The 14767-nt window shown below is 40.1% G+C and overlaps 1 protein-coding gene across 2 annotated transcripts in view; it reads right to left on the bottom strand.

Annotated features, from left to right (window-relative positions):
• Positions 1-582: 582 nt before the first annotated feature.
• Positions 583-14767, bottom strand: part of col5a2b (collagen, type V, alpha 2b) — a 30210-nt gene continuing 16025 nt past the window's right edge. For both annotated transcript variants that reach the window (XM_067583290.1, XM_067583289.1), the window contains exons 9-55: positions 14642-14716; positions 14477-14521; positions 14324-14377; positions 14111-14164; positions 13921-13974; positions 13320-13373; positions 13152-13205; positions 12624-12668; positions 12478-12531; positions 12345-12389; positions 12203-12256; positions 11703-11801; positions 11570-11614; positions 11309-11407; positions 11148-11201; positions 10929-11036; positions 10695-10748; positions 10493-10591; positions 10173-10226; positions 9926-10024; positions 9359-9412; positions 9211-9264; positions 9068-9121; positions 8854-8907; positions 8649-8693; positions 8396-8494; positions 8194-8301; positions 7943-7996; positions 7666-7719; positions 7162-7215; positions 7018-7071; positions 6786-6893; positions 6445-6498; positions 6276-6329; positions 5277-5438; positions 5040-5147; positions 4831-4938; positions 4058-4111; positions 3853-3960; positions 3650-3703; positions 3398-3505; positions 3165-3218; positions 2940-3047; positions 2465-2822; positions 2162-2352; positions 1630-1872; positions 583-1547 (exon numbers count right to left, since the gene is read on the bottom strand). In XM_067583290.1, coding sequence (XP_067439391.1) covers positions 1401-1547; positions 1630-1872; positions 2162-2352; positions 2465-2822; positions 2940-3047; positions 3165-3218; positions 3398-3505; positions 3650-3703; positions 3853-3960; positions 4058-4111; positions 4831-4938; positions 5040-5147; positions 5277-5438; positions 6276-6329; positions 6445-6498; positions 6786-6893; positions 7018-7071; positions 7162-7215; positions 7666-7719; positions 7943-7996; positions 8194-8301; positions 8396-8494; positions 8649-8693; positions 8854-8907; positions 9068-9121; positions 9211-9264; positions 9359-9412; positions 9926-10024; positions 10173-10226; positions 10493-10591; positions 10695-10748; positions 10929-11036; positions 11148-11201; positions 11309-11407; positions 11570-11614; positions 11703-11801; positions 12203-12256; positions 12345-12389; positions 12478-12531; positions 12624-12668; positions 13152-13205; positions 13320-13373; positions 13921-13974; positions 14111-14164; positions 14324-14377; positions 14477-14521; positions 14642-14716 — 4002 coding nt within the window. In that variant the 3' untranslated portion in view covers positions 583-1400. The remainder of the gene's footprint in view (positions 1548-1629; positions 1873-2161; positions 2353-2464; positions 2823-2939; positions 3048-3164; positions 3219-3397; positions 3506-3649; positions 3704-3852; positions 3961-4057; positions 4112-4830; positions 4939-5039; positions 5148-5276; positions 5439-6275; positions 6330-6444; positions 6499-6785; positions 6894-7017; positions 7072-7161; positions 7216-7665; positions 7720-7942; positions 7997-8193; positions 8302-8395; positions 8495-8648; positions 8694-8853; positions 8908-9067; positions 9122-9210; positions 9265-9358; positions 9413-9925; positions 10025-10172; positions 10227-10492; positions 10592-10694; positions 10749-10928; positions 11037-11147; positions 11202-11308; positions 11408-11569; positions 11615-11702; positions 11802-12202; positions 12257-12344; positions 12390-12477; positions 12532-12623; positions 12669-13151; positions 13206-13319; positions 13374-13920; positions 13975-14110; positions 14165-14323; positions 14378-14476; positions 14522-14641; positions 14717-14767) is intronic.

Genomic DNA, 14767 nt, shown 5'->3' with positions numbered 1-14767 from the left:
ACGTCTTTCAGCGTGCACGGAGAGGAGAGGTCGACCCAGAAACATGTGCTGCCTGAACTTTGGCTCTTTTTCTTCCTGTAAGGACTATGGATGTAGGTAAGGACGCCTACTCTCTCCCTCTCTCTGGTTCTTTTTTATTTCATCTTGTTCGCTCACACACCCATTTGTATAGACACACAAGCACACAAAAGAGAAAAGCAGGCGGTCAGGACATGCTTTCAAGCTGGAATTAGATCATTAAATAGGTTACTGTCTGATTTATGTTGTTTTTTTTTAATCAGTGAGCCAGTGTGTTGTTAAATTTAAAGAAATAAGCACTCATGCAAGATGAATCCATGTCTAAAGTATAGGTTGACACTACATTAAAAAAAACAAAAACACACTAATTGATTTTAAACCCCTTGAGGTGGAACCCCACTGCTGGTTTTCATTTCAGCCATCGAAGAACTTGTTACACCTGGGATGTCAGGTGAGAGCAGTTAACTGTGATTTGATTACTCCAATAAATGACTCTGTCTCCCTCCAGTGGTGAGATGGTTTAATTGTTGGTGATTTCTGAAAACATGAACTCATTTTCAAAGCTAATTTTTGCTCTCCGTGAGTGTTTATTCAACTTTTCTCGCTTGGGTTTGTGGGAAGAGCACAGTCATTCCAAAGAAAGACATTTATTCCACATCCATAGTCAACAATAAACAAATCATTTGTAATTTACAGTCATATGTTGCATTTACAGTTGAAAGTTGTAAAAGGAGATAAAAAAGACTTTCTGTAGGAGTAAATAAGGTTCCTGCACAGAACATAATAATTTAGGTTCAAGCATGATTTTCATGTTTTATTCCATCAAAAGTGAATACTACAGACATATCAACTCTTGCCCATGCCAGGCTTGTGGATGTGCATTTACTGGAATAAAAAGCTTCTAAAAAATAAGTCTTTATTCACCATAAACCTTCAATTTTAACGCAATTTGCTTTAAATTCCTAATAAAGACATTACAGGTCATTACGTTTTAATATTACTGGCAGTTTTCCCAGTTTGTGCAAGTTTTCAAGCCATGTAACCCCCCACTTTGCATAAATTTGAGTTTCCTGTTGAGCACTTCAGGCATTTATTTGTACCACCTTTCCCCGTAGAGTACTTGTGCTCTAGATGTATTGACAAGATGAATAAATAATGTCAGCGTTCTACCAGTCCTCATTCACACCAGAATCTTTGCAGACGCAGCAAGTACTGTAATGCAGCCATGTGTGAAGAACGGCAGCAATGAACCTTCTAACCTTCATCGACTTGTACGTTCACAGAAAGAGGAGTCATTTATCCATATTCTATAAATTCTGATGATGATGTTGCTCCTCTAAAAAAGGGCTATTTCTGTCCATGTTGCATTGGGGGTTTGCATTTTATGAGAAGCACACAGGTCCGATGTCCAGGCCAAACTCTTGATCAGCCTTTCCAATGTCCATTGGGGCCAAGTCCATGATGGGCAGCCTGGCCGAAGTCTGAGTCCTGTACTCAATCACTGTCTTGCCCCACTCACCATTTGAATTCTGAGGGAGAAAAAAAAGATAAATCAGAACATCTGGCTTATTTTTTTTTCACATGTTGGTATTTGTTTTGTTGATGACTTACCAAGCAGCCGTCCTCGATGACAGTGTATCGCAGACGGTTGTTGCCCTGTGCTCTCAGTTCCTGGCCGTTGGAGCCTCTGAGGACCAGAGCTTTCTTCAGGTTGCTGTTCTTTTCGTCTTTATAGGCTATGCTGTTCCTGCAGTGGTAGGTGATGTTCTGGTGTGACTCTTTGGACAAAAGCTGCAGCAGCTTCAGCTGAACTGCCACCGCGTTTGGCTGCTCCTCCTTGTTTCCATAGCGGAACTGAAATTAAATTTCACATTTGACATGATTACAACCAGGCCAGACAGTTTTTGTCAAATGCACATGTTGGATTCCACAGATGACTTGATACAGATTTTTATTACCAACAGATATGTTTCAGAATAGAAATGAACCCCAAAATATCTGGCACACCAAGAAACCTGTTTTACATCATGGAAACATCTATCAAACCCTTATGTCCTGAACTATTTCAAAGCTTCCACAACATGCATGTATTTGAATAATGACATAAGCATTAATATTGCAGAGATAAAACTTGTTTGCTTACTCTATTTCCACCATTCATGTCGGCTCCAAACCACACAGGTATGTTGGCGCTGGGAGTGGATTTAGTCCACCATGATTTGCGGGGAATGTTGGCTGGATTAGCAGAGATGCAAGTTTCACCACTTTCCATATTGCAGAAGACCTTGATGGCATCTTTTATACTTCCTTGATTTGGATCAATCCAGTACTCACCTGTATCAAAGTCACAAACAAAATCCATTCAAATACAAGTCTGTAAAATGTTCTTGTATTAAAAAATTGTTTCTCTAGGTAAGCACTGAACAGTAGAGAAGAAAACCCTCACCGCTCTTTTTCAGAGGGTAGCACTGCTTGATGTCCTGGCATGTTTTTGCAGGGTTTATCTTGCTGCCGTCAGGATTGCGGAGGTTCTGCAGATGTCCACTGAGGGTCTTCAGTGTGGCATGGACGCCGGTGTCAGCACGCAGGATGGCTGGGATCTTATTAGGAAGGGCCTCATCTTTGTTGAACTCTGGAAGTGGAGGAGGGTCAGCCGCAACATCGTCCTCCACGAATTCCACAGCTTCCGGCATGCCGCCATTCTCGTCATAATCAACTAGAGCAGCATAGAGGTCTTCCACACCTGCGGTAGGAGGTCCAGGAGGGCCTGGAGGGCCGGGGGGTCCGGCTTCACCAGGCGGACCCTGACAAAGAAAGATTTTTCATCTCAATAAGTTTTAATGATTTTGGATTATTACAGTCACTGTAATTCTCTCAGGATAAGACCATCAGCTGATTATTAAAATGTGAAAAAATATCACCTGTGCCCCGATGTCTCCACTGGATCCTCTGCTTCCAGGGGCACCCATTGGTCCAGGCTGGCCGATGTTTCCTTCCTTCCCAGGAGGACCCACCACTCCTGGAGGACCCTGTGTAATGTTGAGACATTGAGAGATTGACACTGTAAAAAAAAGGCAATAAAGGAGAGAAATTAAAGAGAAACAAAGAGAAATTTCACTGCACACCTGGTGCTATTATGCACTTACCTTAGGCCCGGCTGGTCCAACAATACCTTTATCTCCTGGCTCCCCTGTGGCACCCTGAAACAGAAAAGAATGATATCTCATCTGCTGTTGCCTTCACTGTTATCTTATTTCTATTCTTTTCTCTACACAGAAACTGGTTGATTGCAGAAAATAGAAGCCTTTGAATTATCTAAAGACATATAAGTATATGACGCAGCTTTTTGGAAGCTTTAAATCATAAACATTTTGCTCACAGTAGTTCCTGGCAAACCATGGAGCCCGGTGAAACCTCTGTGTCCTTTCTGACCCCTCTCTCCTTGGTCTCCTGCTGCTCCTTTCTCTCCTTGGGGTCCTTGAGGGCCCTAAAAGCAGACATGATCAAAATTTAACACAGGTCATTGGAACATTCTTTGTTTCCCACTTAAATTAGTACAAAGTTTGATTAATGTTTTGAATTGTTGGGTTGGCTGGTTTTATGGGCAGAAACATTGTGATGTCTTCCTTACCACTTTGCCTCGTACTCCAGATGCTCCTTGGGGTCCAGGTGAGCCAATGGCACCCTAAACATGACAGACATGACATGACATGACAGAAATAACTAGAGAGTCTCTGAGAAGATTTTCTTTTTCTTTGATGGTTGTAAACCAAAATATTGTCTTGCTGTAGCCATTTTTTTGTAGCTGGTTGTATTTCTGTTGGTGAAACTCACATTTTCGCCTCTCTGTCCTGGACTGCCGGTCATTCCCACTGGACCCTCATTTCCTGGAGAACCTGGGCCACCAGCCAGACCCTCTGGACCAGGATTACCTCTGTCTCCCTGTAAAAAACACACTACTGATTACAGCAAGAAAACAAACAAAAAACAAATGCCTTACTAAACATGCACATTCACCATGTATTACAGTAAATCTTACCCTATCTCCTACAAGACCATCATTACCAGGAGACCCCTCTGCTCCAGCAACACCCTGATTAAAAACACAGATAATGACATGATAAACTTCTCATCTGAGGAAAAAACAAAAACTGTGCACATGTGGTGACAAACTACAGAAAACGGAAGAACAAAAACACAAATCTGTGAAATAAAAAGCCAAATCGTCAGCAAAAAAATTACAGTAGGTTTCAATTAAGAAAACATATCCATTAAAAATGTGTTGGGGAGGAAGTTACCAAAGCTTTCTTTCTTGCCCATGTTCTTTTTCCAGTGTTTGATTACTTGGAAGACAATTTTCAGATAGTACAAATATTTTTGTACAAAGACTATTAAACTTCTACAGGCATTTTGGACTCAGATTGATTTACTGTGGATATATTTGATGCCCCGACTGTCATACTAAACTCTACAAACATGATAAACTTGTTGCATATTGATGAAAGACTCTCTTATCCAACAGAAAACAGCTAGATTAGCCTTTTTGCATTTAAGTATATGTCAGTTTCTGAGATACTGTGGTTTTGAAGTTTTGCATTTTGGAGAAAACGTTTAATGCCAAATAGTTAAAATTGTATTTCTGGAGCTGAAATCAGAAAAACAATATTCTTTGTCAACTTTTTTTTGGTATTCAAAACAACTTTTTCTATTTGGTTCATGTTCTCAAGAAAAAAGCAATATTTGCTGCAAGAAAATCTAAGTAAAATAATTAGCTAAACAAGCTGTGAAATGACTCAGATTGGCAGGAAAAACCTCTGGGCCAGCATCTCCTCTTGGCCCGGTGGCTCCTGGTAAACCAACTCCACCAGCAGGCCCTTTGCCGCCCTTAATTCCAGATGCTCCAGGTTTTCCTGGTGGACCCTGAGAGACAAATAAACACCAACGTCATCATCTAAAGACTCCTGATGATTCACTCAGTGGTTCAACACGAATGGCTAACAATAAGCAACAGGAATACATACAGCAGGACCTGGCAGTCCCAGCATGCCTCTCTCTCCTCTGAGTCCAGGCTGACCCACAATGCCTCGCTGTCCTGAGGTGCCAGCAGGTCCAGGAGGCCCATCAGGACCCTGACGGAGAAACACAAGAGTTGAGAGTGACAAGAGACAATGAATGAAGACAAGCAATAGAAATTTGTCAAGATTTATTTGTGTATAGTTGTTGGAGGATATGTTTTTAAACTCCTCCTTGCACCTTACCGGAGGACCATCCTCTCCAGACTCTCCCTTCTCTCCAGCACTGCCTGCTGGGCCTGGAGGTCCACTCTCTCCTTGAAGTCCAGAGGCTCCAATCTCCCCTCGAATTCCAGCAGGGCCTTGCTTTCCTGGAGTGCCGATGTTCCCGTCTGCCCCAACAGCACCCTGGCACATACACATGATTTCTCCTCAGTACAAATCTTTGAAAGTGTAACTGTTTATGTAGTGACACTCTAACAGTGATGAGAGTCTGCAAAGTAAAGTGAAACCCACTGAGATCTTGAAAGTGGCTGACGACTGAAAACAGTGGTTCATTCGACAGTTTTAGTATATTTCTGTTGTACTGAAACTGAAGCTCCACATTAATCTAAGGTTTATTAAAGGAGACATACCACATGTTTTTTGTGATTTTCACTCATTTATATACTGTTATGATGCCAAATGTCTATGTTAAACATGTGCAAAGTTCCAAAACACGAGATTACTGTATGTAAAAATGTTGCCTTCAAGTCAAAAGCCATGTTACATATACTTTTCTATTGAATGGACGTCAGATCGTTCGCACATGCCCGCAAACGGCCATCCGTTGGTAGCCTTTGTTGCTAAGTCTGTCACTAAGGTTGTTCCACTGGTTGTTCATATTGTCCACTTGCATATTTCGGATCGGATTCGGGCACAAACATTTACAGATGTATTTGAGAAGTTTATATTTCATGTAAAGAATGAGAAAAGTATCCAAAATCCGACTGCTATTGTTTGTTTACGTAGTCTTTGGGAGCCAAAGAATCAGAACAGAGGGGGCTCATTGGGAGGGGGGCCTTGACCTGGTTTCTGTTTCAGGTAGGTGTCTGTTTCAGACAGAGACTGAACTGAGGGGTCAGTATAAGATAAAGAATTTTTGAACTGTAAATCATGCAAAGACATCCCAGTAGAGCCCCAGAACATAAATATAGACCTGGAAATGTGCATGATATGTCCCCTTTCAGTAACAGACTAACTTACAACAGAGCCAGGTGGTCCAATTCCTCCAGGTAACCCAGGGAAACCGGGAGAGCCCTGTGGAAAGAAAACATGACCAATAAGGAATACTTTAATGATGATAATGTAAATAACACTTGTATAGTTGTTTACAGAAATAGACTGTTTGGCCAAAATATAGAGCCTAACTCACCGTTTGACCTTGTGTTCCTCTGCCGCCTTTCAATCCAGTCACACCAACAGGCCCCTGCAAACACAAACACACATGGGTAGATTAAATCATCTTAAATATCTTAAAACAGAGTAATGAGACGAGCAAAACTACTTTACAAATAATAATTAGGATTTTTTTTTTTTTTTTACCTTAACTGACGTGTTTTACATGTTTTTTACAGTGTAAGTCAATACAAACAGTCTTTGCCTTTTACTGGGTCTTTACATCATGATTTCAGACCAAAATATTTTTTAGAAATTGTTTTATCTTTGATGTTTTGAAAAGAAGTTTATGTGATCCTTCATGTTTTTAATGCATACCTGTGGTCCAGGTTTCCCAGCCGTCCCCTGTGGTCCAGGTGATCCTCCTTCTCCCTTCTTGCCTGGCTCACCTGCATCACCTTTGGCCCCAGGCTTACCCTCAATACCCTGGGAAGGAAGTTTTATATGCTTTATGATGTTTGAACCTTTGGCTGTGATTTTGCAGTTTGCAGATATTTATTGATATAATTTCAATATGATAGCCATGTTAGCTGTCTTAGTAACTACTTACAGCAGGTCCAGGGAAACCGACTGCACCAGTTGGACCAGGCTCACCAGCAGAACCCTGTTAATATCATAAATGTACACTTTAAAAATGAAGAGAAGGAAGTACATCCATTCAATTCAGATATAAGATAAAGTAGGTTCTACTGACAGCTATTCCTCTTGACCCTCGGCGACCTGCAGGTCCTGGTGGTCCGGTTTCACCCTGAAATAAAGGAACAGTACAGTCAAATTCATTTAGAAAGTTCCTAAAACATGGAAATAATTTATTGTTTCATTTATAACAAAGCCAAAGGTTTAAGGTTTGAAAGACTTTGAAATTATTTATTACGATCATGGCATATCATGTATCAAGTGGGCTATTAAATCTTGAATCAAAAGTGGAAGACCTTTTACACAGTTACTTGTTGTGTAGCAAGATGCATATTATAGTTTGCATTTTCCATCTTTTTGATTTGATACCTATATTGTTCTTTTAAAATTTTCTATCTACTTCTCAATTTTGCTCAAATACAGTCAATATTTTAGCAATTCTAGTGATTTTGCAGTAGTATTTTTCAAAGAAACATGAGCTAACATGAGCTGATAACACAAACCTGAACAATCACATTTCCGGGTTTAAAGTAAATGCTAAAAGTCATGCTTTTGATCTCACCTTCTCGCCATTGGGTCCACTGGAACCAGCAGGTCCAACAGGTCCAGGAAGACCCTTTTAATAAAACAAAAAATATATTAGGAATATTGTATGAATTTTGAAAATAATTTTCTTATACTATGGTTTACCGTAGTGTAGCGGCTAATTTATGAATAATTTCTGCTGATATTGAGATTTTCACCCTCATGCAGGGCCATCAGGTCAAATAATTTGCCACAAACTTTTGTTTTCACTTTCTGACAAATCTGCAATAAATTGCAATAAACTGTAAACTCACCCGTGCACCGTCAGCTCCTGCTTTGCCCTCAAGTCCTTTGTCTCCAACAGAGCCCTGAAGAAAGAAGACATTTTCCGATGTTAGTGATTGACAGCATTTTCCAGTATTACTTTTGACAACCCCCAAAGAACTTGAGGAATTTTGAGAGAAACCCCACTAGCAGATACTGTATTTTCTTCTTTACTGAGGAATATGATTAAACTGGTGTCTGTGCATCTTTGCTGGGGAACTAATCATACTCTTTAACTTACAGCATCTCCCTTTGGGCCTGAGGGTCCTGAGATACCTCTATCCCCTGGCATCCCCTGAAGTCCTGGACCTCCTGGTTCTCCGACACTCCCTTTTGGACCAGAGTTACCCTAAAATGCACAAAGACATATCACAGTAAGACTTACTGTAAACAAGATCTACATGCAACAACTCAGATATTATGTACAACATCTACTGTGATACCTTTGGCCCATCTGGTCCTGGTCCACCTGGACTACCTTTAGGTCCCTGCAGTCCGTTGGGTCCGATTTCACCTCTCTCTCCTGGAGGGCCTCTTTCTCCCTGCAGGAACAGTCAGGGATTAAAGACAAAAACAATCCCTTAATGCATTCAAAGCTGAAACATTAAGACTTGTGAGTGGAAGGCACCTGATTCAGACTCTGTGAGTGACTGGAATACTGTGTCAGTCAGTAATTACAGGTAGTAACAGACTTACCCTCGGACCTGTAGCACCAACAGCCCCTGCCTCTCCAGCTAGACCCTGAAGAAAACATGAAATGCTCAATATGTATCAGCATATGGAGAGTTTCTCAGAGGCTTACACTGATGTACTGTACATTATCTCAACTGTCGAACTGCTGGTGTCAAAAAAAAAAACTGAAATGTTTTGCAAATTCATTATTTGTATTATTTTGTCTTACCTCAGCACCTGGTTTTCCTGATTCTCCAGGTCCTCCTGGCAGTCCAGGCAAACCCTACAATATGCAATAATGAACAAGTATAAACATGCCGGTTAAAGAGTGAATCATTGTGAAAGCTCATATATTTAATAAATTATATATTAAAAACAACAGTCAACTGGCAAGCAGTTTGTCCTCAAAATATATATTTTTAAAATTAATTAATGGTATATACCTGGAAACCGATCACTCCCTGAGGTCCCTGCTCTCCTCTCTTCCCTGCAGTACCCTAGAGGAATGCAAATTGAGTTTTAACATGATCTCAACATAATATTATTAAATTGTTGATGTACTGTTTCTACAGAGAAAGATGCTTACAGCTGGGCCAGGTGGACCAGCAGCGCCCTCCTCTCCTTCTTTTCCATTCACTCCCTACAAGACAGTCACAGTATTTATCAGGTTTGTTCCTTGACAGAGTCCCACAAAAAATATTAATTATTTTAATCCATTAGTGAAAATAACATACCCTTTGACCTGGAGGTCCAGGGGTGCCAGCCTCTCCAATCTTCCCAGCATCACCCTAAAAATCAACACCCAAAATCATATCATTATCTGTGGAGTTACCAGCGTTGTTATAATAAATCATAATAAAATGTGCTTTTAAAATATTTAACTCCTTCTCATACTTAACATCTGTTTTTGTAAGAAAATTTGCAAAATCAAGCAATTTTTTTCCTTTACATATTTTTTTTCTACTGATCTTAAAAACCAAATATGTACAAAAGTAGTGATGTTTTATGGGTTATGTACAAAGACTATATCATCTTTCAGAGTGATGTCACTCATATTTGGGATCAATTAGATCCCAAAAAAAACAAACTCCATGTTAAAACTCTAATGAACAAACTTTTATAAAACGTATGTTTATATTTTACATTTTATATTCTACAAGTAAAATTTGACAAAAAAAGGAAAATGGAAGCTACTCATTCCAACGGTATAAAATACTGTCTTATTTGTTTTTTTGTACTTTTTTCTAAAGACACATAATATTTGTCTGGTAAACTCAGCAAGTGACAAACTTCACACTGACAGCAAAGCCTTTTGGTCCTGGCAGGCCCATCTGTCCAATTGACCCTCGGTTTCCAGTAGAGCCAGCAGGGCCTGGTTTCCCATCCTCTCCTGATGAGCCCTGCAAAGACAGAAAGAAATGTTAATATATGCTGTCATGCAACAAATAACATACATGCTGTACTCTGGGTTTGGCGCAAGACTGAGTTGTTTATTAGCTAGTTTGGGAACTAATGAAACACACTTGAAAATGAATAAGTTTTGCATACCGTTGGTCCTTGCTTTCCCTCTGATCCCTGAGCCCCAATAGGTCCTGTTAGACCCTGTGAAATAACATGTCAGAGATCCACCTTAGATTAACAGGTTACTGATGTTTCATCCTCAATTTCATGCTGTCAGATTTTATGTGTTTCAAGGGTCATATTTTTGGTGAACTTGGGAGGAAACACACTGTATATATTTTCCTCCTCACCAAAATTCCCCAGTTAAGAGTGAGGTGATAAAGACATGATGATAGTACTTATAGAGGATTGGAGCTATTTTCACATCAAGAATAGACAACAAGAACAGACACATATGTCTGTCTTACCCGAGCTCCAGTTAAACCTGGCTCTCCGGTCCGTCCTGGATCTCCGTCTAAACCTTTGGTGCCGGTCAATCCTGACACCCCTCTTTCACCCTGGGCTCCCTGTTTCAACCAAACATCAATTGTTGAAAATCACAGAAACAGAGATGATGAAGATAATGCTCGGAATAATCGCATTAGTTCATTTCTGCTGTCATCCACTCACCTTCTGGCCTGGTAAACCATCTGCACCAGGGAAACCTCTGTTTCCTGGAGCACCCTAAAATGAATTAATGATTTTCAGTTACCTACATATTAAGTGGATAAAGGTGAATAAAGACTTTTTAAGTGAAAATTGACATTATATAGTAAGAAAGAATGGTTTTTGTGTCAGATTCAAGAGTATAAAGTAAATGTCTTTTCCCAAGAATCCCACATTCCCAAGAAAAAGTCATCTCACTGTCTCTCCTGGAGGTCCTGCAGGACCGATGGACCCGGCATCACCTCGGGGTCCGCGCTTCCCATCCTCTCCCATCGGGCCCAACGGACCCGGAGCACCGTGGTCACCCTAACATGACACAGCAAATCAATAACCAGACAATCAGCCTTCCAACAATTACATTACATTACATACAATTAAAATTATTCTTTATGTCAGGATGTTTTTTGGAAAACTTACTCTTTCTCCCTTAGCTCCAGCTTCTCCTTTGAATCCAGGCACGCCAACATCACCCTGTGAAAAAGGAAAAGATCAGATGAAAAAAAAAAAGATTAAATGACCTCAGTCAACACATTAGATTTCATAAGTTACAAATATATATTCAGAATTAGAGCTCATACCAATTGGCCTTTTGGTCCTGGTGCTCCTGTAGTTCCCTGGGGGCCGGGAGGGCCGGGGGGACCCAGCAGCCCCGCTGGTCCCTGGACACCTGCTACACCCTGGGAGGGAGGAGGAGCAGTCACACAATCAAAAAAATAATCAATTAAAACTTCATAAATATCTATAATATTTAAACTTTTAGATATATTCATAAGATTTTATGTAAAAACACCTCTCATTAACTGAGAGATTTATTGTAAATCTGACATTCTGACACTCACTGATTGGCCACGGGCACCTGGAGCTCCGTCAGGTCCTTCAGCACCCTGTTAAAAAAAAAAAAAGTAATCCCAAATTATAATATCTTCCTACAGAATGTGCTCACTTAGACAGGATGTTGATATCATGACACACCTGCTGTCCTGTGGGCCCGGATGGTCCGACATGACCAGCATCCCCTCTGGTTCCCTGCTGTCCTGGACTTCCTCTCACACCTGTCGGACCTGCTTCACCCTGCAACAGAGGACAGATTCAGGTCTTATTCAAGGACTTTTTATTATTTTATTAATAGACTTATTATGTCTAAATTTGTCAGAACAAGAGTCTAATTTTCTACTTGCAATCATGACAAATCGATGATGCTATTAAACTGTTTTAAAGTACTGCTGTATGTCTATATTGTGAAATAACTACAACAAATTGGATTGGCTGTCGAGTTTTTCCAATATCTCAAATTTAGTCCTAAAAAAACCCTTTCAAATCGAGTGATACCATAAAGACTACCAACATTTTTGGGTACTGTTCCCTCCAATTCAAGATTAAAGTACAAACAGTATAAAGCCCTATATGGATTCATATTGTACCAAATCTTCGCCAATCTGGAAATGACTCACAAAACTATCAATCAATCTCACCTTCATTCCTGGGCTACCAGGGAAACCTGGCACACCAAGGATTCCCATTGGACCCTGTAGTTGAATAAAATATGTTTAAAATTGCACATTGTGACTTATATTACAGTTTAAATTAATTTATACTGAAGATATAAATCCTTACCAGAGGACCTGGTTTACCAACATGGCCGGGTGCTCCGCGTTTTCCCTGAGATAGACAGAAAATGTTTCAATTCTTCAACATCTTTTCACACTTTTGGACATTTTTCAAATGGATGTAAATGTGTTCCTCTTACGGTAGGACCAGTTGGGCCAGCTCTGCCTCTTTCTCCCTGCAAGCCAACGGGCCCCTGAAACAGAAGACGTGCTCAGTATCTGTCTGAATGACATGTGACTCTATATAAACTGCTCTGGTGATCTGTTTACAGCATGCGTTGCCTACCGGTGGACCTGGAGGACCCATTGTACCGGGCGTACCGGATTTACCCTGCAAAACACAAAAAGGAAGCAGGTTTGCACAGTGCAGTTTTATAAAAGAAAAAAACCAGTAAATAATGGCTAGCATTAAATAACTGTCCATCAATATGATCTTTTGTTAAATATTTTGTAAAGTAAATTATTCCTTCATGGTTCTCTGGTTAGGTTAGTCATTCTGTGTGACTTTAAATAATTTAAAATAATAGAAGAAAAAATTCTCAAGTGATCCCAAAGCAGCTGCTGATTTGAAAAATTTAACGAAATCTCACAGCAAAGGTTTTATAGGACGATGAAGGTTCTTAAGAGCAGCATGGAGCTATTAAGAACATCTTTAAAGGGGTTCTTAACACCTCCAACAATGATATAAGGTGTGTAGCCAATGATTCAGCCTCCCTAATCCTCTTGTTCATTCTCTTAATATACTAGGAATCTAATTATTCTTAATTAAAAGAGTCCACTTTGTGAATCACAGGATCAGGCGACAGGTTCATACCTTGGAACCAACTGCTCCAGTCTCTCCTCTTGGCCCGAGAAGTCCGATCATACCCTGATGGAAAGATTCAAATTCATATTCAAGTTCCAGACGTGTCTCAAGAGTAAAAAAAAAAAAAAATTAAGTCTGAAAAGGCAGCGTTTGACTTTTCAATTAAACATAACTTACCTTGTGACCTTTCAGTCCTGGAAGACCTGGAAGACCAGGGAATCCTCTCGCACCCTAGTTTAGAGTCAATAGGTTTATTGACATATACTTTACATGATCAAATAAAACATTAGATTCAAACAATGAATGTACAATACAATTTGGCCAACTAACCACCTAATAAAATGAAAATTTCCTGACAAACATGCACGTTCCAACATTTTCAGGCTCTCTTGTCTGCAAAACAGTAAACTAACATCCTTTGGATTATGCCCAAATTTTACTGGTCTCTAATGTTGTTTCACTGAGGGCAAGTTCCTGCTGCCATTAGATGTCACTTTGTAGATGTGCAAGTTCAAATATTAAACTGTGTGGATTCTTGGCTGTTGTGATTTTGTCATTTACACTAAACGCTGTAATATAAAATGACACACACTGGGGGCAGCAAAGAGCATCTGTCTATAGATCAAATTCTATGCACATATGCTATATTAGGAGAGATGATGTGCGTATAGATGTCAGTGCACCATTTTATTTCATTATGGCTTGACTGTGTCACTGGTTGGGGATTCGTAATATAGTCATTTAGTTTTAGTATGAACATTTGGAAATGGTTGGTTACCGGTGATCCAGGGAATCCTAATTCTCCTGTTGCACCAGCAGGTCCAGCTTCTCCCTGAGCAGAAAAAAAAATGTAATCATTACTAGTAAATAACCATTGATAATATTAACAGTAAGTGATAATGACTAATGTCTAATGCTAATGACAGCACTGATGCCAACAAAAACAGATGTATGTATGTTTCACTCACATCGGGTCCAGCTTTTCCTGGTGGGCCGTCTGGTCCTCGATGACCTGGCTCACCCTGTGGACAAACAAAAACAAGGAAATGTCACAATTTTTGACAGGTTCAATACAGATTAGTTTGACTCAATTCCAACATCACTGGTTTAGTAACAAGGTTTGATCTCCACACACACTTGATTCGGATGAAATTGAAATTAGGAAGCAGAAGTGTTCCCACCATTAATCCTGGTTCTCCAGCTTCTCCTGGGATTCCCTGACCGCCGCTTGGGCCCTGAACAAGAGTGGAGAGGTAAAATCATTTCAGTTTAGAAACTTGTAAATATGTTCATACATCAAGTCTTGTGTTCTTAGAAAGTTGAAGAAAACTTACTTGTGAACCGGCCTGTCCTGGAGGTCCTCGTGGTCCTGCTTCACCCTGAAAAAAGCAACAATTCACACACTCCTTTATATTTTATCCCATAGCAAACTTCCTAACTTTGCATAAATGCAAAATATGTCTTTAACAGTTGCTTTAACAGAGCTCTGCAGCACTCACCCTTGTTCCTGACACCATTGAAGCCAGACCAGACTTCTCACCGAAACCTGAAGCCATCTGTGACACCAGGTGTCCCTTTTAGGAGGAGAATGATTTCAATTAAATGTTTAAAGCGTTGTAGAGGAG

The sequence above is a fragment of the Thunnus thynnus genome, chromosome 24 (genome assembly GCF_963924715.1).
Source record: "Thunnus thynnus chromosome 24, fThuThy2.1, whole genome shotgun sequence".
NCBI lineage: Eukaryota > Metazoa > Chordata > Actinopteri > Scombriformes > Scombridae > Thunnus > Thunnus thynnus.
Note: the sequence above shows the minus strand (reverse complement) of the source record. Positions and strands in the feature narration are given on the sequence as shown.